The sequence below is a fragment of the Panthera pardus genome, unplaced genomic scaffold, assembly GCF_024362965.1.
Source record: "Panthera pardus isolate Hobbes unplaced genomic scaffold, ASM2436296v1 HiC_scaffold_2, whole genome shotgun sequence".
Classification (NCBI taxonomy): Eukaryota; Metazoa; Chordata; class Mammalia; order Carnivora; family Felidae; genus Panthera; species Panthera pardus.
This window is the reverse complement of record NW_026526765.1, coordinates 132,850,906-132,878,598: the sequence shown is the minus strand read 5'-3', so window position 1 is coordinate 132,878,598 and position 27,693 is coordinate 132,850,906. Positions and strand designations below refer to the sequence as shown.

General features: G+C 36.8%; 1 protein-coding gene across 1 annotated transcript in view; it reads right to left on the bottom strand.

Moving 5' to 3' along the window:
* Positions 1 to 27,693, bottom strand: part of FBN2 (fibrillin 2) — a 255,858-nt gene that overhangs the window by 148,317 nt on the left and 79,848 nt on the right. The window contains exon 7 of the mRNA XM_019422114.2: positions 22,990 to 23,115. Coding sequence (XP_019277659.1) covers positions 22,990 to 23,115 — 126 coding nt within the window. The remainder of the gene's footprint in view (positions 1 to 22,989; positions 23,116 to 27,693) is intronic.

The following is a 27,693-nucleotide window of genomic DNA, read 5'->3' as shown; positions in this document are numbered from 1 at the left end:
TCTTCTCTCTTTCAACTCCTTCCTTAACGAGTAATGAGAACTTTCAAGGTTGCGGGGGGGGGGGGGGGGGGGGGGACAGTTACTTTTTTTTTTTTTTTTTTAATTTTTTTTAACGTTTATTTATTTTTGAGACAGAGAGAGACAGAGCATGAACGGGGGAGGGTCAGAGAGAGAGGGAGACACAGAATCGGAAGCAGGCTCCAGGCTCTGAGCCATCAGCCCAGAGCCCGACACGGGGCTCGAACTCACGGACCGCGAGATCGTGACCTGAGCCGAAGTCGGATGCTCAACCGACTGAGCCACCCAGGCGCCCCAGAAGACAGTTACTTTTAACAAAGATCTTACTCGGTGGGTGGAGGTGTAATCCAACAGACTTTTCCTTCTCGGTCTTTTCTGCTGTTTCTCATCTCTTGGACCTCTAAATGTTGAAGTGTATGAGAGCTCAGCCTTCAGACTTCTCTATCAAAATGCTCCCTGGGGCGCCTGGGTGGCTCAGTCGGTTAAGCATCCGACTTCATCTCAGGTCATGATTTCGCGGTCCGTGAGTTCGAGCCCCACATCGGGCTCTGTGCTGATGGCTCAGAGCCTGGAGCCTGCTTCAGATTCTGTGTCTCCCTCTCTCTCTCTGACCCTCCCCCGTGCATGCTCTGTCTCTCTCTGTCTCAAAAATAAATAAACATTAAAAAAATTTTTTAAAAAAATGCTCCCTTCACGATCTCATGTATTCTCAGGCCTTTAAATATCAACTATAAGTTAAAGGCTCCCAAATTTATATATATTGCCAGCCTTGACCTTGCCCCTGAACTTGACCAGTATATCCAACAACAAACATCTACCTGAATGTCTAGCACGTGTCTCAAATTACCCATTTTAAAGCACAGCCTCTGGTATCTTTCCTCCCCAACCACGTTCTACTCACAGATGTTCTCCATCTCATATAATAGCGACTTCAGCCTTTACTGTTCCCCAAACCTCAGAATTAATTTATCTTTTCTTCTATTACTCCACAAGTGTTCTGTTAATAAATTCTGATGGTTCAACCTGCAAAATCCATCTGGAATTCAACCGCTTCTCCTTACTTTTTACCAATAAACCCCTGGTCAGGCTACCATCACTTCTTACTTAGATTATGGCAGTAGCCTCCTCACTGGTCTCCCTGCCTCCATATTTGTTCCCTTATTATCTCTTTACCACTCAGCAGCCATAGTAAATCTTTCAAAATGAAGGTCAGAATAGGTCACTCTTCTGCTTAAAACCTTCCACTGGCTCCCATTTCGAGAATCCAAATGACAGTCAAAGTACTTACCCCAGCCTTCAAAGCCCCACAAAATATGGTCCCAGGCTACATCTCCAAACCTGTCTTGTACCCGTCTCCTCCAGGACATCCTGCTCCAGTCACAGTGGCCTATCCACAGCTCAGGGCTGCCCCTGTTTCAGGGCTGCTGCACTGGCTGGTTCTTCCTAGAAAGCCGTGGTTTGTTCTCTCACCCCCTTCAAACTTCCATTAGCGCTTTATAGGCTCTCATCTTGCTTTGTTTTTCTGGTGGTTTTATCACATCTCAGTGTAGATTTTACTTGTTTATTGTCTGTTCCTTGCTTCTAAAAGAACTTGTCCAAGAGCAAGGATTTTTATGTTTGTTCAATAATCTATTCCCAGGTTATAGAGGTGTGCCAGGAGCTCCGTATCAATAAATTTTCTTCTGAATGAACTCTAGCTTGCCTGCCCTCTAGGCAAGACACCTATAAAGCTTAAGGATTTACTGATATTTTGGAAAACCTCCCAGTGCTCCAGTGGAGAAGGTCTCTCACCTCTCCCCATCGATCCTAGGGATAACTCCTCTTTCTGGCCACTTACAAGTCTCCCAGCAGCCCCAGGCTTCTGACAATTTATCTCCATGCTAGGGTCACCCACCCTACAGGAGTCCACGTGGGCAGAAACCACCTCAAGACCACATTAATACATTTCTTTTCTGTGAGGTCCTCACCTGGCAAATGGGAAATGTATCCTTTACCTCTAAAATTCAGGAAATGCAGAAGTGAGACTTTTCAGATCTGAGTCAGGCTCCACTGATATTCCTCTCTCCAAAACCAGTTCGTGGACAACACTTTTCCAAAAAGATCCTCACTACTGTTCTCTTCAAATTCTTTAAGGATTCTTTCTATACAGCCTGCAGGGGCGGGATGGGTCCCTGAAGGCAGAACACTCTCTCTTCCCCGCCCCCATTTCCTCTCCCTTAGCTCACTTCTGCTGCTCACAGGTTATTCAAATAATGAAGACAGCAGTTACATACTGCTCACAGGTTATTCAAATAATGAAAACAGCAGTTACATACAGTATGCTAATGTTCGTAAAAGAACAACACAATGAAATTTTAATTACCTTCTCAAAGAGAAGATTCTAGAATACATTATAGTCATGGGATCCATACTTTCTTGATGCCAGATAGAAATATTAATATTCAATTAACTAGCCACTACAGATTATATATACTAGTACAAAGGATTTATATAAGATGCAACATTGTATTATGTGGGGAAAAAAAGAAGACCAAAAGTCTTCCACCTTGAAGCTGCAAGGAAAATAAACATACAGAAAATATTTTAAAATATAAAATCAAATTTCAACTAAATGTCAGAATGCTATACTTCCTGGTTTTTTATTAGTTAATGATGAAAAATATTTTTTCTATCACGGTAAATTAGGGCAAAACATCCCACGTGGGAGGAAAAATTATGATAATCTAATTTGTGAACAGCTGTATTCTATGAGTATGTTAAGCTGAATTAATTTTCTAAGCCTACAACTAAATATTCACAGTATGGTTTTACTGACGTATTGAATGAGAATTTTTTAGCAAACTTCAAATGTTTTCTATTACAAAGTATCCTCGAGGGCTTCAAATCTGTTGTGCTTACAACCCAACGAAACAAGAAAGTAACCTCTCATATTTTTTTTCCCAAATATCACGAAATGCTCTTTCTTATATGCCTTCATGTTAAAACAGAAACTAGTTATGTCTAAGCATACCATAGTACTTTTAGAAACGCTTTGCTCATATTTTTGTTTCTTTGAAAAATTATATTTTGAAAATAAGATACCGACTACAACAGCATTCATATCCCTCCTGTTTAAGGGCCAGACTGATTCACGTCCCATAAGGTACACAGGTAGAGGCAGACAAATAGAACAACCTAGAATGAGGTTCATGATGTCTACAGAATGGTCTTTCTTCTAATTTCAGGAATGGTCAGGTTTCTAACTGCAGTCTAGATGACAGCAGACAAGATGAGAAAAGGGACAGTACTATAAAGAAGGGCAGGAAGAATAGAAGGTAACTGAAAAAATGTAGACCTACAAAGAAAGATAATGGAGCTATATTTACTTCATCCATAGTGGGCCATTCCTTTTCCTTTGGAACTCTGACAAACACAATGGCAACCCTGAGTTCCTGTCTGAAGTACATTTATTTTTGGAAGTCAAAGAGCTTCTTGATACTAATAATGATAATAATAATCATAATAATAAATCTTACAAAGTCACTTCCCAAACTGTAGTAATTAAAGAACTATATTTCTATACCTATGGGTAGGTCCTCGAATCACTCGAGGATGCTGTATGAGACTATAATGATGTATACCTATCATTATACATTTGTGCAAACCCAAAAAATATACACTAGCAGGAAGGTAAAAACTACAGAATTTGGGTGATAATGGTGTGTCAGTGTACATTCATCAATTGTAACAAGTGTACCACTCTGGTGGGGGATGTTGATGATGGGGGAAGCTATGCATGTATTGGGTCAGGGAGTATATGGGAAATCTCTGTACCTTCCTCTCAATTTTGTTATGAACCTCTAACTACTCTAAAAGGATAAATAAAGCCTTTATAAAAAATTTAATATGAACTTTGTTCTAATCAGTAACATTTCCAGGAATAACAACCATAAACGCACAGTTTTGACATACCAGTTATGTTTTTTCTTGAAACATTTTAATATATCATCACCATTAAAATTTATTTGCCTGTGATCCATCATCCATTCAACTAACAAAGTAGCTGTGAAGTTACTAGGGGAGGGACTATTTGAAACAGGAAAAGAATAGTGAAAATGAACAACAGGGGTTGGCAAACTACCCCCACTGCCCGTTTCTGTAGGCGGAGTTTCACTAGAACACAGCCACACTCATTTGTTTATGTATTTATTATCTGTGGCTGCTTTTGTGCCTTGGTGGCAGAGCCGCATATTTGTAATAGTGATTTCCGTATCCTAAAATATTGATTATCTGGCCTTTAGCAGAAAAAGTTTGTCAGCCCCTGATATGGAAAGGTTCTGCACTTAGAGTACCTCACAGGTGTCTTAAGGAATGGGCTTCAATTAAAAAAAAAATGAAACTGGAGGGGCACCTGGGTGGCTCAGTCGGCTAAGCCTCCGACTTCAGCTCAGGTCATGATCTCACAGCTTGTGAGTTCAAGCTCCATGTCAGGCTCTGTGCTGACAGCTCAGAGCCTGGAGCCTGCTTCAGATTCTGTGTCTCCCTCTCTCTCTGCCCCTACCCTGCTTGTGCTCTCTGTCCCTCATAAAGGAATAAATGTTAAAAAAAATTTTTTTTTAAATATAAAATTGGAAAAATGAAACACAAAATTTTGGGGATGAAGCAAAAGCATTTCAAAGAGAGAAGTTTATAACAGTACAGGCCTACTTCAAAAAAACAGAAAAATCTCAAATATACAACCTAACCTAATCTAGAAGGACTAGAAAAAGAACAAGAAAGTCCAAAGCTAGTAGAAAGAAGGAAATAAAAGATTAAAGCAAAAAATAAATTAAATAGACACTAAAAAAAATAGAAAAGATCAATGAAACCAAGATTTGGTTCTTTGAAAACATAAACAAAATTGATAATCCTTTAGCCACACTCATCAAGAAAAAAAAAGAGGACTCAAATAAATCAAATCACAAATGAAAAAGGATAAGTAACAACTGACACCATAGAAAAAAAAGGATTATAAGAGAATATTATGTATGTGTATATGTATATGTAATACAGTTAAGAGAATTAGAAGTCGACAAATTGGACAGCCTAGAAGAAACTAATAAATTCCTAGAAACATACAATCTCCCAAAACTGAATCAGAAAGAAATATAAAACAAACTGAGCAACTACTAGTAATGAAATTGAATCAGTTTTCAAAAAACTCCCAACAAACCAAAATTCAGGACCAGATACAGGTGAACTCTACTAAACATTTAAGAAGAGTTAATACCTATTTCCCTCAAACTATTACAAAAAAAAAAAAAAAAAAGAAGAAGAGGAAGGAAATCTTCCACATTCATTCTACCAGGCTAGCTTCATCCAGTATCACCTGATACCAAAGTCAAAGACACTACAAAGAAAACTACAAGACAATACCTGTGATGAATATAAATGCAAAAATCCCCAGCAAAAAATGAGCAAATCAAATTTAACAATACATTAAAAAAATCATTTACCATGATTAAGTGAAATTTATTCCAAGGATGGTTATTAATCAATTTGATACATCACATTAACAAGAGAAAGGATAAAAACCGTATGATCATCTCAAAAGATATAAATAAGCATTTAACAAAATACAACAATTGTTTATGATAAAAACTCTCCAGAAAGTGGGTTTAAAGGGAAAAAACTCACAACATAACAAAGGCCATATAAAAAAACCCTACAGCTAACATCATATTCAATGGTGAAAAACTGAAAACTTTTCCTCTAACATTAAGAACAAGACAAGGATTTCCACTCTCACCACTTATATTCAACATAGTACTAGAAATCCTAGCTGCAGCTATAAGATAAGAAAAAGAAATAAAAGGCATTCAACTTGCTAAGGAAGAAGTAAAACTGTCACTATTTACAGGTGACATAATACTGTACATAGAACATACTACAGTTTTAAAGCAAAAAGCTATTAGAACTGATAAATTGATTCAGTAAAACTGTAGGATACCAAACTAATACAAAGAAATCTGTTTCATTTCTATACACTAATAACAAAGTAGCAGAAAGAGTAATTAAGAAAACAATTTCATTTATAATTGCACCAAAAAGAATAAAATACCTAGGAGTAAATTTAACCAAAGAGGTGAAAGCCTATACTCTGAACACGGTAAGTCACTGATTAAAGAAACTGAAGATGACAAAGATTAATGGAAAGATATACCACATTCATAGATTGGAAGAATTAGTATCATTAAAATGCCCAAACTACCCAAAGCATTCTATAGACTTAATGCAATCCCTATCTAAATATCAATGGCATTTTTCACAGGTACTCAACAAATAATCCTAAAATTTGTATAAAACCACTTAAAACTGACAATAACCAAAGCAATCTTGAGAAAGAAGAAAAAAGCTGGAGGTATCATGTTCCCAGATTTCATGATATACTACAAAGCTATAGTAATCAAAAGAATATGATACTGGGAAAAAAATAGACATGTAGATCAATGGAAGAGAATAAAAACCCAGAAATAAACCCACACCTATCTGGTCAATTTATTTATGACAAAGGAAGCAAGAATATGCAGAAAAAGTCTTTTCAATAAATAGTGTTGGGAAACTGGATAACTACATGCAAAAGAATGAAGCCAGTCTACTTTCTTATGCCATACACAAAAATAAAGTCAGGATGGATTAAAGACCTAAATGTGAGACTTGAAACCATAATATTCCTAAAAAGAAACACAGGGCAGGGAGTAATTTCTTAGACATCACCCTTAGCAAGATATTTATAGATGTGTTTCCTCAGGCAAGAGAAACGAAAACAAAAATAAACTATTTGGACTACACCAAAATAAAAAGCTTTTACACAGCAAAGAAAACCATCAACAAAGCAAAAAGCAACCCAGTGAATGAGAGAAGATACCTGCAAATGATATATTTGATAAGGGTTTAACAACAAAAGTATATAAAGAACTCATAACACTCTACACCAAAAAAAAAAAAAAAAAAATCTATTAAAAAGTGGGCAGGGGCCCTGAATAGACATTTTTCCAAAGAAAACCTACGGATGGCCAAAAGACACACGAAGAGGTGCTCAGTGTCATAAATCATCAGGAAGATGCAAACCCAAATCACAATGAGGTATCACCTCACTCCTATCAGAATGACTAGTATCAAAAATACAAGAAATAACAAGTGTTCTGTTCCTGAGGATGTGAAGAGAGAGAACACCTGTGCACTGTTAGGGCGAATGAATATTGGTACATCCTCTGTGAAAAACAGTATGGAGGTTCTTCAAATACTAAAAATAGAAATACCATATGATCTAGTAATTCCCTTACTGAGCATTTACCCAAAGACAACAAAAACACTCATTCAAAAATAGCATTGTTTATTGCAGCATTATTTATAATGGTCAAGATATGGAAGTAACCCAAGTGTTCATCAACAGATGAATGGATAAAGAAGAAATGGCTTATATACACAATGGAATATTACTCAACTATAAAAAAGAAGATCTTGCCATTTGCAATAACATGGACAGATCTAGAGATATTATACTACGTGAAATAAGTCAGATAAATACAAATACCATATGATTTCACTCTTATGTGGAATCTAAAAATTGAACAAACTAAAAACAGACTCTTACATACAGAGAACAAATTGGTGGTTGCCAGAAGGGAGTTGAGTCAGGGGTTGGGCAAAATGGCTAAAGGGTATTAAGAGATAAAAAAAAACTTCTGGTTATAAAATAAATAAGTCACAGAGACGAAAAGTACAGCATAGGGAAATAGTCAATTATACTGTAATAATGTTGTATAGTGATTACACTTCATCATGGTAAGCATTGAGTAATGTATAGAATTGTAGAATCACCATGTTGTGCACCTGAACTAATGCGACACTGTGTGTCAACTGCATGTCAGTTAAAAAAAAAAAGTCAAACGCGAACTCAAAGCATTTTGGTGACATTAAAGTAACAATAAAAGCTCAGTATAACATCTGGGAAACTACCCTCAAAAACATTTGCAAACTTCCTGTAAGAGAGGATTAGAAAATGATCTACAAATACTTTTTAAGTTAAACTTGAACACTAAAGGATTTTTTTATTACTTTTTTATTACATACTATTATATATTACTTTTATGATCCTCTTCTTGATCAGGTTTTTGTTATTATTATTATTAACTGCCAAATAATACTTATTGGTCTGAATCAGAGGTCATTACTATAGTCCTTGATACAGATAAGAACTAAATGAAAAGCTGTTTACTTCTATGGTAGAACTATTATGGTATTCTTTCACAAATGGAAGAAGGGAAATTTTTATTTACAGTTACATAGTCCTGGTGGCATTTCCAAGAGTTTGGAAGATGAAATCTTATAAAGAACATGTTTATTATGCTTCAGATAAGCATCAGCTATAGCTTGTTAAATCAACTCATACTAAATTTAGTATGAAGGTACACAGATGTTGGTAAATATTCCCAAATTGCCTTTTGCCATTCACCAGAATTTAGCCATGCTAGATAATACAAGCCAACAACTCAGCCTGGATGTTGTCCTATTTATGTGTTGCTGTTTTCTGGGACAAAAATATTCTTCAGATAGTCTTTAAAATAGATAAACTACACAAGACATGTTAACATGGGACATATGACACCATAGCCCCCTAGGAACACCAAAGCTTATCGAAAACATAGCAACTCACCTACTACCCACATGATCACACTGAAAGAAACTTGCTGATACTATAACTAAATTCATTTATTTGTTTGTTGATTTTTATTTTTGTGTCTTTGGAATGAGGACTATTTAAAGTACTTGTCTTTCATAAAACAGCAGGTACTTGGAGAAACGATTTACCTGACCGTGTAGCCAATACAGCAGTGGACTGCAGCTAAAATTTTCAACATCACTGATATTATCCTTAAAATTAATTGTATTAACATTCAGCAAAGGCAAAGTATAGATGAGAAACACCTCATACTGAAATCGGAGAGATTCCTAGCTTGGGACTTAGAAAAAAACAACAACACACAATTCAAGCATCATCACAGCTTTGTTCATTTACATGCTTACTAGATGAAAGCATCTATAAGAAATTCTCAGCCTGTGAAATTTTTCTTTAGTACTTCACACATTTTTCAATGCCTGGGTAGTGAATGACTATATAGAAGGTCAGTAAGGAACAACACTTGCAAGAAATGCAGTCGCGGACATAGGTATTGTATTTCAAGTTTTGTTACATTTTTACTGGGCTACAGCAGGATATTTCCTTAGAGCAGACTAATTTCCTTCAGGCACTGAGCCATGGTAATTTGTGAAATAGCTTTTCTTTCTCTCTTTTTTTTTTCCATAGAAGCTAAAGATACACATCCAGAAGATTATAAAACTAGCATTTTATTTTGTTTATTTTGGTCTGCATTATTGCTTTTCCACTTCCATCATGAAACAACATTTATTTGGGAAGTAAAATGAAGAGAGAAGGAGGCATATTTCAGTTTGTATATTTTTTTCCCAAAGGCAAAGTTCAAAATGTTCGTCTGATCCTTTAAATCCAGGGTAGAATAGATTTTCCTATCAGTAACACACAGCTAATTTTATGTCTCTGAGAAAGAGGTTTTGGAGGCTCTCAATTTTTCCAGGGATCTCCAGCAGACACTGAACTTCAGGAATCATGTATATTACTTTACCATGCTTTCTTAGTCATATTTTTTAAAAAAGGGTTTAAATATACAATGGTACTGAGGAAACAATATTGGTTCCCACCATTTGGGAAATTTTTCCTGAGTCCACTAAAATGCAATTTCCTGACCATTGAGTTATGCTAAAAAAATCAAGTCCTCCGGGTCTCAAATGTCCATGTCTGTAATTTGGGTGGGACTGAGGCTAGGGAAATAAAACAGGCTGGCACGAAGTCAGGAATTAATGGATAATCTTGAACTCCCCCTTCCATGTTCCCTCTTCATGATGATGGATTTGGGTGCATTTAATTGTTTGTTAACACTTCCATCAGACTAGGCAAATACATGTACTTGTAGGTCTTTTTTTTTTTTTTTTTTAAGAATGAAAAGAGCTCATTTATGGGAAACTTACAAGTCATAATTGAAATGCTATATTAGAACTCTTTTGCAATTATTTTTTTAAGATCTCAAATCACATAATTTACTGGATTTTTTACAACTAATTTGTGCTATCCTTGCCTTCTTTAACAAAGACCTAAAGTGCCAGATGCTTTGTTTATTTTGTAGGATACTCATAAAAAGCTTCCCACAAAAGATCATTATCTCTACTGTAGAGATGAAGGCATTAATTTGTTCAAAATAACACAGTTTGCACACAGTGCAGCTGCAGTATAGGCCCTAACATTTGGGTCCCAAATCTTGGGCTATGTGGCCACTCACTATACTCTGTTCTTTCTGCACCTTTATTTTTCCAAGTTGGACTTAAAACTTAGATCACCATTTCTCTCTAGCATGTTCTCTTGCTATTGGAATAAAACTTTTAAAACATAAATCTGTTGAAAAAAACAAAGTTAAAATGTGATCTAAGGGGTGCCTGGGTGGCTCAGTCGGTTAAGTGTCTGACTTTGGCTCAGGTCATGATCCGGCGGTCTGTGGGTTTGAGCCCCGCGTCGGGCTCTGTGCTGACAGCTCAGAGCCTGGAGCCTGTTTCAGATTCTGTGTCTCCCTCTCTCTCTGATCCTCCCCCGTTCATGCTCTGTCTCTCTCTGTTTCAAAAATAAATAAATTAAAAAAAAATTTTTTTTAAATGTGATCTAAATATTCTTAATTTTGATTCACCACGCTAGTCACATGCTAAAGGTTATTTTGTTGTCGTTGGATGATTTTCTTTTGGAATATGTATTTTTTTTTCACAGACCTCATGGTCATAAAAATGATGTTACCCACTGTGCTTCAAATAAAGAACTCTTTCTCCTCCAGGCTTTCACAGAAAACTATGTGTGCCACTTTCCATGTAAACCATCTTCTTTAGGTTGAAATTAGGGAGTGATGTCACTTCAGGAACTGCCTAGGAAATACCACTGTCAGCTAAGACTGTCAAGGTAGTGTCCAAGATATTCAATGCATGTGTTTTTATAGCAAAAATCATTTGTGGGAAGAAACTGAAAGAGTTTAGGCTGGCAACTTGTGATAAATATACGAGAAAGTGATAGGTGCTAATTTTGCCTCAAATGTCAGCTCTGGACTGCTGTTTGGCTGCTCACCTAGATGCCTATATCAGCTCTTTCCCACTGATCACACTTTCTTGGATGTGCTGTTTTCCACACATGAGACACACAGGGGCTTTCTAAAAGTCAAACCTGGAAATGCCAATGCAGTTCTGGCACCTGGTCACTATGCCCTTCCCAAATGATTTATAAAGGCATAAATGCTTCAGGTTTCTATTTTAGACTTTAACTCTTCAAATATCTGCTCCAAATTTCTAAGCTACTCAACGCTCTGCCTCCCAAGATGGAAACACCCTGAAAACCAGAATCCTTAATGAGAATAACATTTACTACCAATTCATCTGATGACAAGTAACTGTTTATTTTAACGGGAAAAGAGAGACACCAACTGTGATGAATGTCACTTTTGCTAAGCACACACAGGAAAGCGTGACGAATGCAGATAGGCTTTGATTCTCAAAAAAAAAAAAAAAAAAAAAAAAGATTAAAAGGCACTGTGCAAAGTGTCTGAAAATCAGATTATGAGGACCTGTTTGGGAAGCAAAACTTACAATGAGGAGTTGAAGACAATTTAGTTGTAGGCACCGAGGCATCACTAGGACATAACCAAAAAGAAGTTTCCATTACTGTCCCTGTGTTTAAAAAAAAAATCCTAATTTTGCTCCTAGTGGTGAGAGTGTGGGGAGCTGGGAGTGGGAAGGCTGGGGACTAAAGTAAGGAAGATGAGTTTTAACAATCTTTGCCAGTTTCCTGGCACTGCTCAGAAGCAACCCTGTTCTCAAGGAGGAGTTAGGCGGTTACAGTCTCCATCTCTTTTCTTGATGTGTCTTAAAAATAAGACTGAATACAGAAAGCTGCAGCCAGGAGAGTGCTGTGTTCAAGCGTTGGTAATGCTTTGTACGTGTTCTGGGGAAATGTAGATAAATTGTAATATTTACGAAACAAAAACAAATACAAAAGATACGGAAATGTTTGCAGTAGCTTTGTTTCTCCTGTATGATTTTTTAATCTATGTAAGGAGCCCAAAACCACATGGAAGAGACCTAAAGATCAATCTAGAAGAATGAGTTAGCCCTATGAGCCAGGGGAGGACCACTGGATCACTCAACAGGTGCTTCGCAGCCAATGTGGGTGAAGTGCTGGGTAACACACAGAGCTGGGAAGAGATGGAGGTCACCCTAATTTGCAGAGTATTAGGCTCTATGTTTCCCAATCCATGTTTCACCGAGCAACAGCAAGCCAGAACAAGGCTCCAGTATGCCACCACTGCTGTGACCTAAGCTGCTTACACATACATCAATCGTAATACAAATGTAAATAAGTCACCTTTCAAAAATAACTGGATCAAAAAAGAGGATAAATATCCCTCTGAAAAATCGAAGTGACCCTGAATCCATGGTGTAGCTCTGTCCATGCTGAGCAAACCAGGGGAAACACGAGGCTCTACGTTGAAGGAGATGCCCAGGAGAGCAGTGTAGAGAGCATACAGAGTATATGTGTCTGCAAGTATGTGGGCCAATATCCACAACGGAAAGAACCAGGGAACGATGCCCTCCAGCGCGTAAGCAGATAAACACACTAAGGCATATCCACATAATAGGATAGTGCGTAAGCAGATAAACACAGTAAGGCATATCCACATAATAGGATATAATGGGTTATTCACCTTAAAGATGAACTAGAAAAGCATGCAACAATATACATGAATTGTATCATTATAATATTAAGAGCCTGGGTGGCTCAGCTGGTTAGGCATACAGCTCTTGATTTGCACTCAGGTCATGATCTCACCGTTCGTGGGTTCAAGCCCCCCATCCGGCTCCCTGCTGCCAGTGTGGAGCCTGCTTGGGATTCTGTCTCCCTCTCTCTCTCGAAATAAATAAATATTTTTAAAAACCTTAATATTAAGTGAAAAGAGCAAGTTTCACACAGTACTAAACTTTTTTTGATAATGTTTAAAAACCTGAAATAGGGGATCCTGGGTGGCTCAATTAAGCATCTGACTTCGGCTTCTGTCATGATCTCGTGGTTCATGAGTTTGAGCCCCACATTGGGTTCTGTGCTGACAGCTCAGAGCCTGGAGCCTGTTTCAGATTCTGTGTTTCCCTCTCTCTCTGCCCCTCCCTTGCTTGTGCGCTCTCTCTCTCTCTCTCTCTCTCTCTCTCAAAAATGAATACATTAAAGAAATTTTAAAAACCTGAAATAATAGTAATAATACTAAATGGAGTATCTATAGGTGTAATAAAAGTATCTAAAAAGAAAAGAAAATGTGGAATCCTGGATTCGAGGTGATGGTTATGTTGTGGGAGCTGGGGAGGGGGGATAGTACCATGGATACATGCAGTTAATTGTCCCGGTCCCAGAACCTTTTGTTTTTGGTGGTTTTTTGGGTGCATATTAAATAACTGAAGATATTTAACCAAATAAAAACAGGCTATTAATAGAATAATGAGATTATGTCATGAAACAAATACTATGATTAGTATAATTGTGTGCACCTGAGAAAAGGACAACACACACACACACACACACACACACACATAAATATGTGTCTGTATATGTGTGTATATATTTGAGAGACAGAAACAGAGGCAAATACAGAGACAGACACAGAGAAAAATCTCTGAAATAAAGAAATGCAAACACCATAGAACAGAGGAAAATTTGTCTGTTTTATACTTTGAAAGTCCTAAACCACATAATTGCAAAGGAGCAGCCTGTGTTTTGATACCTAATTTCAATGAGCCATGAAGTGAAGTTCTAATTTCACTGAGCCATGTAGCTCATTTGCAATTTGATGACCAGAATTTTCCCGGATTTTTATTTAAGGTGATTTAAGAACATGTCCTTTCTTCACAATAGACTATCCTATACACTCTTTTAAATAATGCTTTTATTTTGGCCAAAAGCAAATTTTAATCAGCCTCACTGTGATTATCACTTCTAACGTACCTCTGTCTTGAGATTTTACTTGTATTTCCAGCCACTAAGCATATTTCAATGACATTTTTTTTTTCCTGAACAGCAATTAATGAGAGAACTGTTAAAGCCAAATATATTTCATTCAGGGCTCCTAAAAATTTACTGATTTGCAACAGTAATAGTTTTCAGATCAAGTGTAATTCTGCTCAAATCCTAGACTTTTCTTTCTCATCAGTAAGTATTAGAAATGCATACATCATCTGCGTGGCAGTGTGTAATGTACATGGACATATTTAGTGCTCCAGGGAACAGAGGCTGCAATGCCCCGTGACAACACTCTAGCAGGTCTGTGTGCACTGTTCCAGCCCACCAGGAAGGAGACCAGAGTTTTGCTACAGGAATGTGTTGAAAGCTTAACAAGGAAGATAACAAATAAATGAGGCTTCTTGTCACCTTCATCTCTGTTAATTTTTTTGAATAAGCGATACATTTACATGGTTAAAGTAAAAAACTCACGCCAGAGCACCCAATGAGAAGTCTCTTGACCAACCCTTGCTCCCCCAAAATGTTTTCACCCTCAAAATATTGAATGATGCCAATTTTCTAATATCCTTCCATGAGCATTCTGTGTATAAATAGGCAAACACAAGCACACACAAATATACTCTTTTCAATGAAAATGTTTTGCAACTGTCATTTGCCATGCAACAATATGTCTTAATCACACTTTTATATCAATATGTAAAGTGTCCACAATGTTTTTTTTTTTAAGGATGAATATCTTCCACTGTGTACATGCTTCAGAATTTAATCGGTTTACGATCATGTGTATGTTACTACATTTTGCTATTACAAAAAAGACAGAAGGGATAATCTTCTAAGTCCATCATTTCTTGACTAGTATAAACAGTCAAAATCCTTGACTGAAGATAAATTCTTAGAATTAAGATTTATGGGTTAGGGGCGCCTGGGTGGCTCAGTCGGTTAAGTGTCTGACTTTGGCTCAGGTCATGATCTTGTGGTTCAGGAGTTTGAGCCCTGAGTTGGGCTCGGAGCTTGCATCACAGACTCTGTGTCTCCTCTCTCTGCCCCTCCCCTGCTTGTGCTCTGTCTCTCTCTCAAAAATAAATTAAAACTTTTTTTTAACTTAAAAAAAAATAAAATTTATAGGTTAAATGTTAAATACATTTGTAATTTTGACAGATAATTCTAAATCGCTCTCTACAGAGGTCATACCAACTTTATACTCTTGTCAGGAATTTGTGAGAGTATCTATTTCCCAAAACCTTAATTAATAGTTTTACATTAGAGGGGCGCCTGGGTGGCTCAGTCAGTTAAGTGTCAGACTTCAGCTCAGATCATGATCTCAGAGTTGGTGCATTCAAGCCCAGCGTCGGGCTCCGTGCTGACAGCTCAGAGCCTGGAGCTTGCTTCAGATTCTGTGTCTCCCTCTCTCTCTGCTTCTTCCCTGCTCATGCTCTGTCTCTGTCTCTCTCAAAAATAAATAAATAAATAAACAAACATTAAAAAAATAGTTTTACATTAGAATTTTCATTTTATCCAAGTTTATAGGTACACATGGTATCTCATAGTTTTATTTTGCACTTTCTTATTCTAAGTAAGGACAAGCATGTTTCTGGGTATTTAACAGTTACTGGTATTGCCCTTGTCAATAGTCAGTTCATATCCTTGAACAATTTTATTAGATATTTTTCTTAATGATTTGTAGAACTTATGTATTAGAAAAATTTGTCTTTGTGTTACAAGTTGCAAATGTTTTTCTGTGTTTATCATTTGCCTTTTATTCTTGCTTGTAGCACTTATTTTTTCTATTATTGCCATGCAATTTATATTTTCTGTAGCTGACATTACTGACCTATACCACATGGTTTTTAGGTGAAATAACCTACTACATAATGCTTTCTCAGATCTAAAACAATATAAAAATTCTCATGATTGTTTTTAACCCCACTGTTTATTCTGCTGATAGTTGTATCTTTGGTTCTTTTAAGATGAATCTTCAATTCTGAAGTCATGGTGACTAGGGTATTTTACCACAGCGGTACACAGTAAATTTTCATTTTAATGAACAGAATACAGAGCAAAAACCCATGGACTAAATAGCTAATACAGCACCCATGAGAGGCAGTAAAACACCCATTAGAGAGAAGTTAAGTTTTTCAAGAATCAGCCTTTGGGAGACTCCCCAGAGGCTCCATGGAAACCAGCCACACGTGAGCACTTAAACTGGCCAATCCTGGTAGAGGGCTGAGACGGTGGATGAGGGCTGGAGCCAGGGAACCGTCAGGCCATGCATCTGCAGTCTCAAGTCTGAGGCCCCGAACCCTGATGCACAAAGGGAAGGTTCACCACTCATGAAGGCTGAGGACAAGAAACAGACTTGAAGGTCAAGGTTCCATATTTTTTCAGCCTTGATTGTATCAAAAGAGAGAGATGATGCTACTTCTGACCACCCACACTCCACAGGAGGGCCAAGATCACTAAAGTGGGTCTAATTCTGGCCTTGCTGGACTGCACGCACTACCACATCATGCAACGAACAAAGAAGAGAGCCACAATGCTGTTGCTGTTGCTGATTCCATGAGACTCGCCCTGTAAATGCGATCTGTGGGCCGAAGTATGTGCTGCCTGGTCATTCCCCCTTGTTCATTCAACCCCTCTAGCTGACTGAAAACTTGAGTAAATCTAGCAGGGTAGAATCCTGGTTCTGCAGTTTCTAAACCACATAACTTCCACAAAGTTATTTAACTTCTCTGGGCTTCAGTTTCCTCATCTGTACAGTGGGTTAATGATAGCAACTAACCTCACACCACTGTATTGATAATTTAACAAGAAAACCCACTTAAAGTGGCTTAAGTGTTATCTGTAACATACTAAGTGCTCCATAAATACTAACTTTAATTAACATATTAATTATACATGTACATATACTCTGCTGGCAATCAGACAAGAAAAATATTTAAAATACAAGGTAAAAAAGTACTATGATAGAGGAATAACTTATTTGTTATGGTGCATAAAGTAGGTTTGGTTTAACAACCTGGCTTTTTTATTTAAGGGAGGGAGAATTTATGTTTTAACTATAGTGTTGTAAGTTTTTTAAGGATTTTTGTTTACTTTTTTTTTAATGTTTATTCATTTTTGAGACAGGGAGAGACAAAGTGTGAGCAGGGGAGGGGCAGAGAGAGAGGGAGATACAGAACCCGAAGCAGGCTCCAGGCTCTGAGCTGTCATCACAGAGCCCGACGAAGGGCTCGAACCCACAAACTGTGAGTTCATGACAGGAGCCAAAGTCAGACACTCAACTGACTGAGCCACCCAAGCACCCCAAGGATTTTGTTAAAGTTTATGTATTTTTGAGAGAGAGAGAGAGAGAGAGAGAAGAGGGGAGAGGCAGACAGAGAGAGGGAAAGAGAAAATCGTAAGCAAGTTCCGCACTTTTAATGCAGAGCCCGAAACTGGGGCTCAAACTCATAAACGGTGAGATCGTGACCTGAGCCGAAATCAAGAGTTGGATGTTTAACCAACTGAACCACACAGGCTCCCCAAAAAGGATTTAAAAATTTTTTTTAACGTTTTATTCATTTTTGAGACAGGGAGAGACAGAGCATGAACAGGGGAGGGTCAGAGAGAGAGGGAGACACAGAATCTGAAACAGGCTCCAGGCTCTGAGCCGTCAGCACAGAGCCCAACGTGGGGCTCGAACTCACAGACCGCGAGATTGTGACCTGAGCCAAAGTCAGCCGCTTAACCGACTGAGCCACCCAGGCACCCCTCCAAAAAGGATTTTAAAAGGATAGTTTTGTGGTTTCTAAATTGATGACTTAAAAAGTTTTATGTGCTTCCAGTGTTTACAACCCCCCTATTTAAATACCAATTTTAATATGTAGTTTCCCTGTTGGAAAACAGTCAATGAATCTATTAATTATTTATTTTCAAGTTAACACATTTTTGGTAATGTGAGTAAAAGAAAGCACTTTTTAGTTCGGGACAGAAGATTACTTTCCATGGTTTATCAAAGCAGAGTTGGAACTGCAACTAAGGATACTGTGCCAATGAGTTTCATGAGCATAAATAAATATATTTGTTGTCACAAATCTCAAACAGTGAAGTGCTGTGGTAATGGAACAAAGCTGAAGACTCTTCAGAATAAATTGCAAACAACTATTTGACATATAAAGAGCCATTGAAGGGAAGCTTTCCAATACAATGATGCTATTTTCCTGCCTTCCATTTAAGCCAGGAAAGAGTAAGTAGCTCAGAGAATGTTAAAGAAGGTATAGTCTGGAAGGCGGGGATCATGCAAGGACATCTGGCATCTACCTGCGCTTTCTCCAAGTGGACTGAAATTCAGAGTAACGTATTTCATTATAAAAAAGAAAACTACTGGGCCCTTCTAACATACGCTTCCATGTTATAGTGATGTGTGCGACTTCTCTTCTCCATTTAAATTTAATGGTTATTTGGATGAATGAATCTCTGAATAAAGTAAGCGAAAAAACCTTCCCTTTGGATGTGAAGAAATAGTTTATTCCAACAACAGATCATTTTCCCCGCTGTACAACTGAACTGGGAAAAGATTTTGGAGCCAAAGTGGCCCAGGAGAAATACAACTTGACTTCAGTAGACCTGAGGGGCTAAACTGAATCTGGGACCTTAAGTGAGTGAAGAGAGGAAATAATGGATTCTCCCTTAGACAGACAGACAAGACAGGCATGCGCGCGCGCGCACACACACACACACACACACACACACACACACACACACACAAACAGAAATGAATACTCCTTTCTGCTTTGGGCTCAGATTGTCAAGTACGAGAATCCACCCAGCCAATGATATAAAACGAAAAAGAAGCCTCAAGACAGATACTGAGTCATGCATTTCAGACACTGACTCAGGAGACGAAGGCCAGCTCACCATTTTTTTTTTCCACTTTGGTATAAACTATGTATGTCCAAACTTAAATATTCAGCAGGACAAGCCTTTCAGGATAAGATTTTAGTTAAGAAGACATCCCAATGAACAAGCAGAAGACAGTTCTTTTAAATAGATAGGGAAGGTCCCTGACCTTAGAAGTAATACCTGCATATGATCAAGAGGGACAATGACACAAAGGTCTAAAAATGCCAAATTGCACTTCACATGTATGCTCTTTGTCTCCGAATGGCAACCAGAGCAAAATAAGATTATTAAGAAAATGAAAAAAAAAGTCAGATGAAGGCGAAATTCCCATAATAAGGAACACTGGCCTCTTTCCAAACACAATTTTAACTCTGGCCCCATATTTTACCTTCTTGGGCATTCAACCCAAGTCAAGGAAATTAACTGATTATACACCCTACTCCCAATTACTCAATACACTCAATACATATTTTTTTTAGGAGCCTCTGCAATACAGCAGCAGAAGTTCCAGGCTCTGGGATACAGCAATAAACAAGACAGAGTTTTTTTCCCTCAAGGATCTTACCCAATGGTCAACAAACAGATACACACCAAAAAACAAAACAGAACAGTAACACAATTTTTTAAAGTTAATAAGCTCACTTTGCTGTTAATGCAGCCACCATTTCCCCAAATCACTCAGATTCAAAATGTTGGTTACCTTTCTTATTTCTTCTCTCTCTCTCTCTTTTTTTTTTGAGAGAGAGAGAGAGAGAAAGGGAGTGAGAGAGAATCCCAGGACGGCTCCACACTATCAGCACAGACCCTCATAAGGGACTGGAACTCATAAACCATGAGATCATGACTTTAGCTGAAGTTGGATGCTTAACCAACAGAGCCACCCAGGTGCCCCTTTCTTATTTCTGAACAGACCCAGTAACTTAAAGATTGAAAAAAATATTTCTTTAGAGAATTTCATTGCTGTATGAATAGAAATTGAGTATGTGCTAAAGAGAAACAGAAAGGGTATCATTTTCATGTAAATCTTCCAGCACTACTATGTTTTATGCTCACATTGTAATCCACATAGAAAACTAAAATATCTTACCTTTGACAGTGGGTCAAAAGTAATTGCTATGGTTACATTTTTATTTAGGGCAATTACTAACTTTACATTCATGTCAACATTTTACACTGACACTGTATAAACTGTACATAAACTGACAGTAATTCAAAGCTGTTGCTGAGTGTAGCAATAGTTTACTGTCTTTCCAGATACATTATGCTACCAATTACATTAAATAGTTTTATGTAAGGAAATACCACTTGATATTTTACATAAAAGAACACTATTACTTAAGGAAAATTGATAATAGTTACTTTTAAGACATATCCAAATAAATAGGACTTATACACAAAGTAAAGGCTTCATAAAACCTTTAGTTTTCAAATTCTAATCACCACTTCTTCCAATTCTGCTATTCCCCACCAATCCCAAATATTAAATCATATAATTCTTTCTGGGCAATGCCTAAGTGGATTTGGCTGTCTGGGCAGGAAGTAAGAAAGGAGAGGACTGGACTCAGGCTCTGGGTGGTGCCTACATTACATCAACAGCCCCCTTTCCTAAAGAACATAGACAAGTGCGAATAAAGAGTTGCACTGTCTCTCTCCAAACTCTGCCTTGGCTCTATATGTTGTTTTGATGAAATGTGATGTAGAAAAGGCTCACTCTATTTTCAACTAAGAAGAAATACATTGTATGATGATTAATGGGAAAATGTCACAACCACTTTCATCAGTCAGTGGCTGTGCCTTCTCACCTACAATCAAACCCTGTCTTTGCTCCTAAGTCCACGACCCTTGCATCTTGTTTGGATAGTATTTCAGAAGTAAAAAGTGAAGCAGAATGACAAAAGTCATAGAATAACCCCAAAAGAAGCCAGGAAGGAAATGCAAGAAGTAGCGGGGACACAGCAATATAACCCAGACCTTATGCAGGTCCCCAACTCGCTAGTCCAATTCCTATGCTCGCTTAGATAATTTCCCCATCTTCCAAGTATTTTTCTTAACCTTTCCAAACAGGCAGACTTTGGTTATCAATATTGTATTGAAGCAACATAAACTACATGGACATTCTTCTTCCTCAGAGTTTCAGAGAGAATTTATTGTTTTTTTTTAAATAATTAACCACATTTTACTACCTTGTCTTTGGGGGAGCATGAAATTAAGTCATAATGATATAAAATATATAAAATTGTAAAGATTAACTTAAAGCAGAACTAGAAAGGCAACAGGGCAAATATAAAACATAGAATGATATATTTCCCCTGGGTTCATGAAATTATGATTTCTGGTGTGGAAATCATAGCATGGATACCCAGGCCTCTGGTTCAGTTTGCCTCTACCTCTTGTCCAATAAAACAGTTGGTATTCCTGTTTGTCTTCTATAATTAAACTTTAGATTTTACCTTTTTCCCATTTTTTTCCCTACAAAGAAAGATAAGACTTTTTATAACTAAGCAACAAAAAAAACCCAAAACCCAAATACTGCCTTTTGGAAAGGGAAAGATTAGAAGACTTAATTATGTACACTAGAAGCTGAGTTGAGTTTAGTTACTGAAGGTAAATGGGTCTAAATAAACTTGTGACAATTTCTTCGCAGGAAGCAACTATAATACATATTTGCTACTTTTAGTGTACATAACTCGAAAAATACTTCCACATAAGATCATAGCAGGCATACGGAATAAAGTTTCAATTTACTGAATTTCCCATGTAACTTCAGATTCACATTTATCTACCTCAGGTAAGCCAGAGTGCCAAAAACCAATTTCTGGGAGCAATTTTTTCTAAACTTTCAGTAGACAAGTAGGTTTATGTCACAAAAAATTAGAATAAACATAATATTTGTCTTCAGAAAACTATCTTAATGGACATAAATCGATGTAAGTAGTAATTCTAAAGATAAGCATTATATTTCAATACTACTAGACATATACATTATTCTAAGTATCCATGTTAGGAAAGCTAGATACCTTTAGAAGCTTCCTGAATTTTCTAATAGTGATAAAACTTTTGATCACATGTAAATTTAACAAGTGATTTTAGTCTATTTGAGGAATGCTTATGGAGTGCACATTTCAAAATTACATTCAATTCACATTGAATATAATAATCACATTACACAAAATTATTAATTTTTGAGATCTTTATTTGAGTAAGCTATTCTTTCACAGAATACCTGTCGTGGTATTTCCAAATTCTGAGTCACTTAAATGTCCTTTTTTTTTTTTTTTAATTTGGCAGCCACCAAGAAACAATATTCAGTAAAAAATCCAAATACTTTATAACATAGGACAGACTGCCACCTTCTAATGCATCATTTAACACAGGACATTGTACTTCACTCAGAATTTTAATCTTTGATACAATTTTGTAAGTAAAATGGAAAACGACCTTATTAAGGAAAAATATAAAAGGCTGGATTATTCCCATTTCCACTGCAACAAAGAAACTGAGATAACATACCCCTTGTAAAATGCTCATTGGCTCTTTCCAAATCAAGCCCATTAAATACACAAACCAAGGGGGTGCCTGGGTGTTTCGGTGGGTTAAGTGTCGGACTCCTGGTTTCGGCTCAGGTCATGATATCCAGGTTTAGTGAGTTCGAGCCCCCCGCATCAGGCTCTGCACCAGCAGCATGGGTGGGTAGCATGGAGCCTGCTTGGGATTCTGTCTTTCCTTCTCTCTCTGCCCCTCCCCGACTAGTGCTGTCTCTGTCTCTCTCAAAATAAATAAATAGACTTAAAATATATATATATAAACCATGACAAAACTATTCTAACATCTATGCCTTTATTTTCATATTAAAAAATTGTAATTCTGATTAAATTCTTCCAAAATTCAAAATGAAGTTATGACTTTACTGGATTCAGAGTCATCAGTAAGACAGACATGTCCCCCAAAGTAAAGACACTCACCTTCACATTTCTGGGTAGTTTCACTCTGCTTGTGGCCAGCAGGGCATTTGCATTCAAAAGAGCCCACTGTATTGATGCAGTTTCCTCCCTGGCATATGCCAGGAATAGCCTGGCATTCATCAACATCTGCGGGAAGAAAGGACTGTGAACATAGATACCACTAATTTTCAGAATATTTATATATATTTCTTTAATGTACAGAAAAAGTTGAGCTGCTCTCAAGAGAATGGTGTAAGGGGAACTGGGCCCTTTTTGTAAGCATATATTTTAACTTATATAAATCATGTACGTTATAAATCTCATTTTCGTTCTTGATAGTTTCTTCTGGAATTTTATTTTGAAAATCCATCCTTGTTGTTATGCGGACAACCAATCTCTTGCTTAGATTTGCTGCAGAACACTTTTGGATGTGTTCCCTCTCCTGGTGATGGGTACACAGTATACCTCCGGCTTCTCACCACCTCAGCACATGATACAATGAAAGTCCCTACCATGTCTCTTTACAGAGTTGAGTACAGACTGTGAAGACTTAGAAACACTCTTCATCCCTTTGCTGTCAACTCAGGGCAGAATTACTAAATCAAAGTATATATACATCCAACATGAATATAGTGCTCAACAGTCAGAACACCTTCATACCACCAACAATCTGTACACCGATGAGTAGTTCCCACACCCCTGTTGTCCATGAGGACACTTGAGTTTTCTCTTCCCTGCTAACACATGATATAAATATCCAATATCCTAATTTTCTTTGGTCTAATAATTATAAAGGGATATTAATTTTAGTTTTCACTTCTTTAATTGTTCATTTCTATGCATGTTAGCTTTTAGATTTCTTCATATGGAAGTTACCTGTTCGTATCCCTTAAACACTGTTACAGTGAGTTTGTCACATTCTTACTTTTTCTTGTTTTTATTTAAATTCCCATTAGTTAACATACAGTGTAATATCAGTTTCAGGTGTAGAATTACATCATCACACAGTGCTCATCAAGTGTCCTCCTTAATTGCCATCACCTATTTAACTCATCTCCTCCCCCCCCACCCCCCTTCCCTCCAGTAATCCTGTTTGTTCTCTATAGTTAAGAGTCTGTTTCTTGGTTTGTCTCTCTTTTCTCCCCTTCTCTGTTCATTTATTTTCTTTCTTAAATTCCACAGAAGAGTGAAACCATATGGTATTTGTCTTTCTCTGACTTATTTCACTTAGCATAATGCTCTCTACCTCCATCCACATTGTTGAAAATGGCAATATTTCATTCTTTTTGATGGATGAGTAATACTCCAGTGTGTGTGTGTGTGTGTGTGTGTGTGTGTGTGTGTGTGTGTGTGTCTGTAGGCCACATCTTTATCCACTCATCAGTCTGATGGCATTTGGGCTCTTTCCATAATTTGTTGATGATGCTGCTGTAAGCATTGTGGTACATGTATTCCTTTAAGTTAGTAGTGTCATACATATTATAAATTTAAAATCTTTTCTGCTTTATCTTCAAGCAATTATCTTCCTCATCTTTCAAGCAATTAGTTTCATCCATTTAGGAACCAAAATTCTTAATATTGACAAATGAAATTCAAGAAACTGTAATAAAGACTTTCAGACAAAAGAAGTCTGAAATGTTAAAAGAAATGTTAAAGGAAGTTCTTCAGGAAACATGAAAATGACATGGAAATTATGGTCTACACAAAAAACAAAAAGCACTGAAAATACTAAACATGTTGATAAATTTAAAAGACATTTTTTATTTTTTTTAATAGACTTAAAGATAATCAGTTGGTGAAAATAACAACAGCAAAATAATAATAATGCATTTTGAAGGTTATAAAATACATAGAATTAAATAGTATAACCACAATAGCATGAAAGATTGAAGGCAGAAAGAGAAGACTACGGTCATAAAATTATTACACTGTAAGTGAAATGGCATATTAATATTTGAATATAGGCTATAATAAGTTGTATATGTAAAGACAAACACTAAATGTTACAATTTTAAATAAAACTAACATTTTATAATTTTAAAAAAATACAGCTAGGGCGCCTGGGTGGCGCAGTCGGTTAAGCGTCCGACTTCAGCCAGGTCACGATCTCGCGGTCAGTGAGTTCGAGCCCCGCGTCAGGCTCTGGGCTGATGGCTCGGAGCCTGGAGCCTGTTTCCGATTCTGTGTCTCCCTCTCTCTCTGCCCCTCCCCCGTTCATGCTCTGTCTCTCTCTGTCCCCAAAATAAATAAAAAACGTTGAAAAAAAAAATTTAAAAAAATACAGCTAATAATCCCATTAAGGAGATAAAAATTAAATACTAAACTAGACTCTAATTGAGGCAAAGATGAATAAAGAATAGGTGGGACAAAAAAGACAAAAAGATAGTAAGATAATAGCTTTAAAATCAGTAAAACTGATAATTATCTGAAATTTAAATGGTATTAGCAATTTAATTAAAGGCTGAGGCATTCATATTTGATTTACAAGAAGATGTAATTTTACACTGCTTATAAGAAACCCACTTTTACAGAGACAGCTTAAAAAGTAAATGGCTGAAAAGATGTATCATACTCAATCAAAAGAATGCTGAAGTGGCTAAGTTACTATTATGTAAAGTATTCAACAGAACAAGAATTGTTACCAGGGATACAGATGGATATTTCATAATGACAAAGAGGTCAACTCATTAAGAGGACACAATAATGCACACTGTATTAGTGTGAGCCTGGATGGCTCAGTTGGTTAGAGTCCAACTTGTGATTTTGGCTCAGGTCAGGGTCTCATGGTTCATGAGTTCGAGCCCCACGTGGGCCTCTAGGATTCTCTCTACCTCCCTCTCTGCCCCTTCTCCCCCAAATAAAAATAAATAAAACATTTAAAAAATAATTCACATTACATATATACACTGCTTATAAAATGTTAAGCACCCAGAACAAAAAGTGACAGAACTGAAAAAAGAAACAGACAAACCCCCAATTACAACTGTAATTGCATTCCGTAGTAACTAACTGAATTGCTGAAAATCAGCAAGGATGCCTAAGACTGAATTATACTTTCAACCAACTTGTCCTAGTTCATGTTTGTTGAGCACCCCACCCAACATTAGCAGAATATATGTTATTTTTACACACTGAATATTTACCAAGACATACTATATTCTGAGGCCATGTAAAAAAGACCCATTAAATATAAAAAAATTAAAATCATACATAGTATTTCTCTAAACATAACAGGGTTAAACTAGAAGTTAATAATATAAAGCAGCTGGAATACCTCAACCATCTGAAATTTAAACAAAATATTCTGAAATAATCCCTGGTTCAAAGAAGAAATCATATGAAAGTTTAGAATACAGCATATCAAAATTTGTGGGATGCAGCCAAAAGCAGTGCTAAGAGATAAATATGTAGCATTAAAATGCTTGTTTTACCAAAAGAACAAAGTCCTTAAAATTGGTTACCTGAGTTTTTACATTAAGACATTTGAAAAAGGAAGAGCAAATTAAACCTAAAGTAGACAGAAGCAAGAAAATAATGATAAAACAGAACAACGGTTGAACAACAGAGATAATCAGTAACTCCAAAACCTGGCTCTCCGGAAATACAAATTAAACTGATAGGTCTGTCAAGACAGAACAAGAAAAAGGTATGGGGATATGAATGATCAGTATTAAAGAATAAAAGTGGGCACATCAATACAGATTCTATAGAGATTAAAAGGCTCAAAGGAAATAGTATGAATAACTGTGTAGCAGTAATTTAACAATTTAGATAAAGTGTACAAATTCCTTGAAATAGAGCCACCAAGGCTCACTCAAGAACAAATCATCTGAACAGACCTACATCTACTAAAGTTAATTTAATTCATACTTTAAAGTCTTTGTCCAAAGAAAACTTCAGGCTGAGGTGGCTCTGCTGTTGAATCCTTTCAAATACTTAAGGGAGAAACAATACCAGCTGTACAAAAATTCTTACAAAAAAGAGAAGAGGGGACAATGGCAGACCCATTTTGTTGGACTAGCATAGCCCTGACCCCAAAGCAGACAAATATGTTACAAGAAAGAAAACAACAGAATAATGTATTTTTGGAATAGGCACACAAAAATTGTTAGCAAGGCAATTTTAGCCATATATATAAAAAAATTAATACATCATGACCAAGTGAGGCGAATGCCAGGAATTTAAGGTTGCTTCAACATTCAAAAAAATCAATCAATATAATTTATTATATTAACATGTTGACTAAGAAAGAGAAAACACATGATCATATCAAATGTGAAAAAAGTAAGGGACAAAATTCAACACTAATTTTTTTTTTTTTATAGAGAGAGTGCAAGTGGGGAAGAAGGACAGAGGGAGAAAGGGAGACAGAGAAAATCTTAAGCAGGCTTCACAGGGATCATACATGACCTGAGTCATAATCAAGAGCCATATGCTCAAACGACTAAGCCACCCAGGTGCCCCTTTAAAATCTCAGTAAACCAGGAGACTCTTGAGGAGGAACCAAGATGGTGGAACCACATAAAATCTCAGTAAACCAAGGGAATACAAGGGAACTTCCTCAACTTGATAAAAGAGTCCATAGCAAAAAAAAAAAAAAAAAAAAAAAAAAAAAAAAAATACAGCTAACACACTAGAAAGCATTGAGAAAACTCTTGATTTGGAGTTTTTTAATCTGTCATTTACATCCATGTAAATTTCCCTTAATTTCTCTCTCTGTGAAAG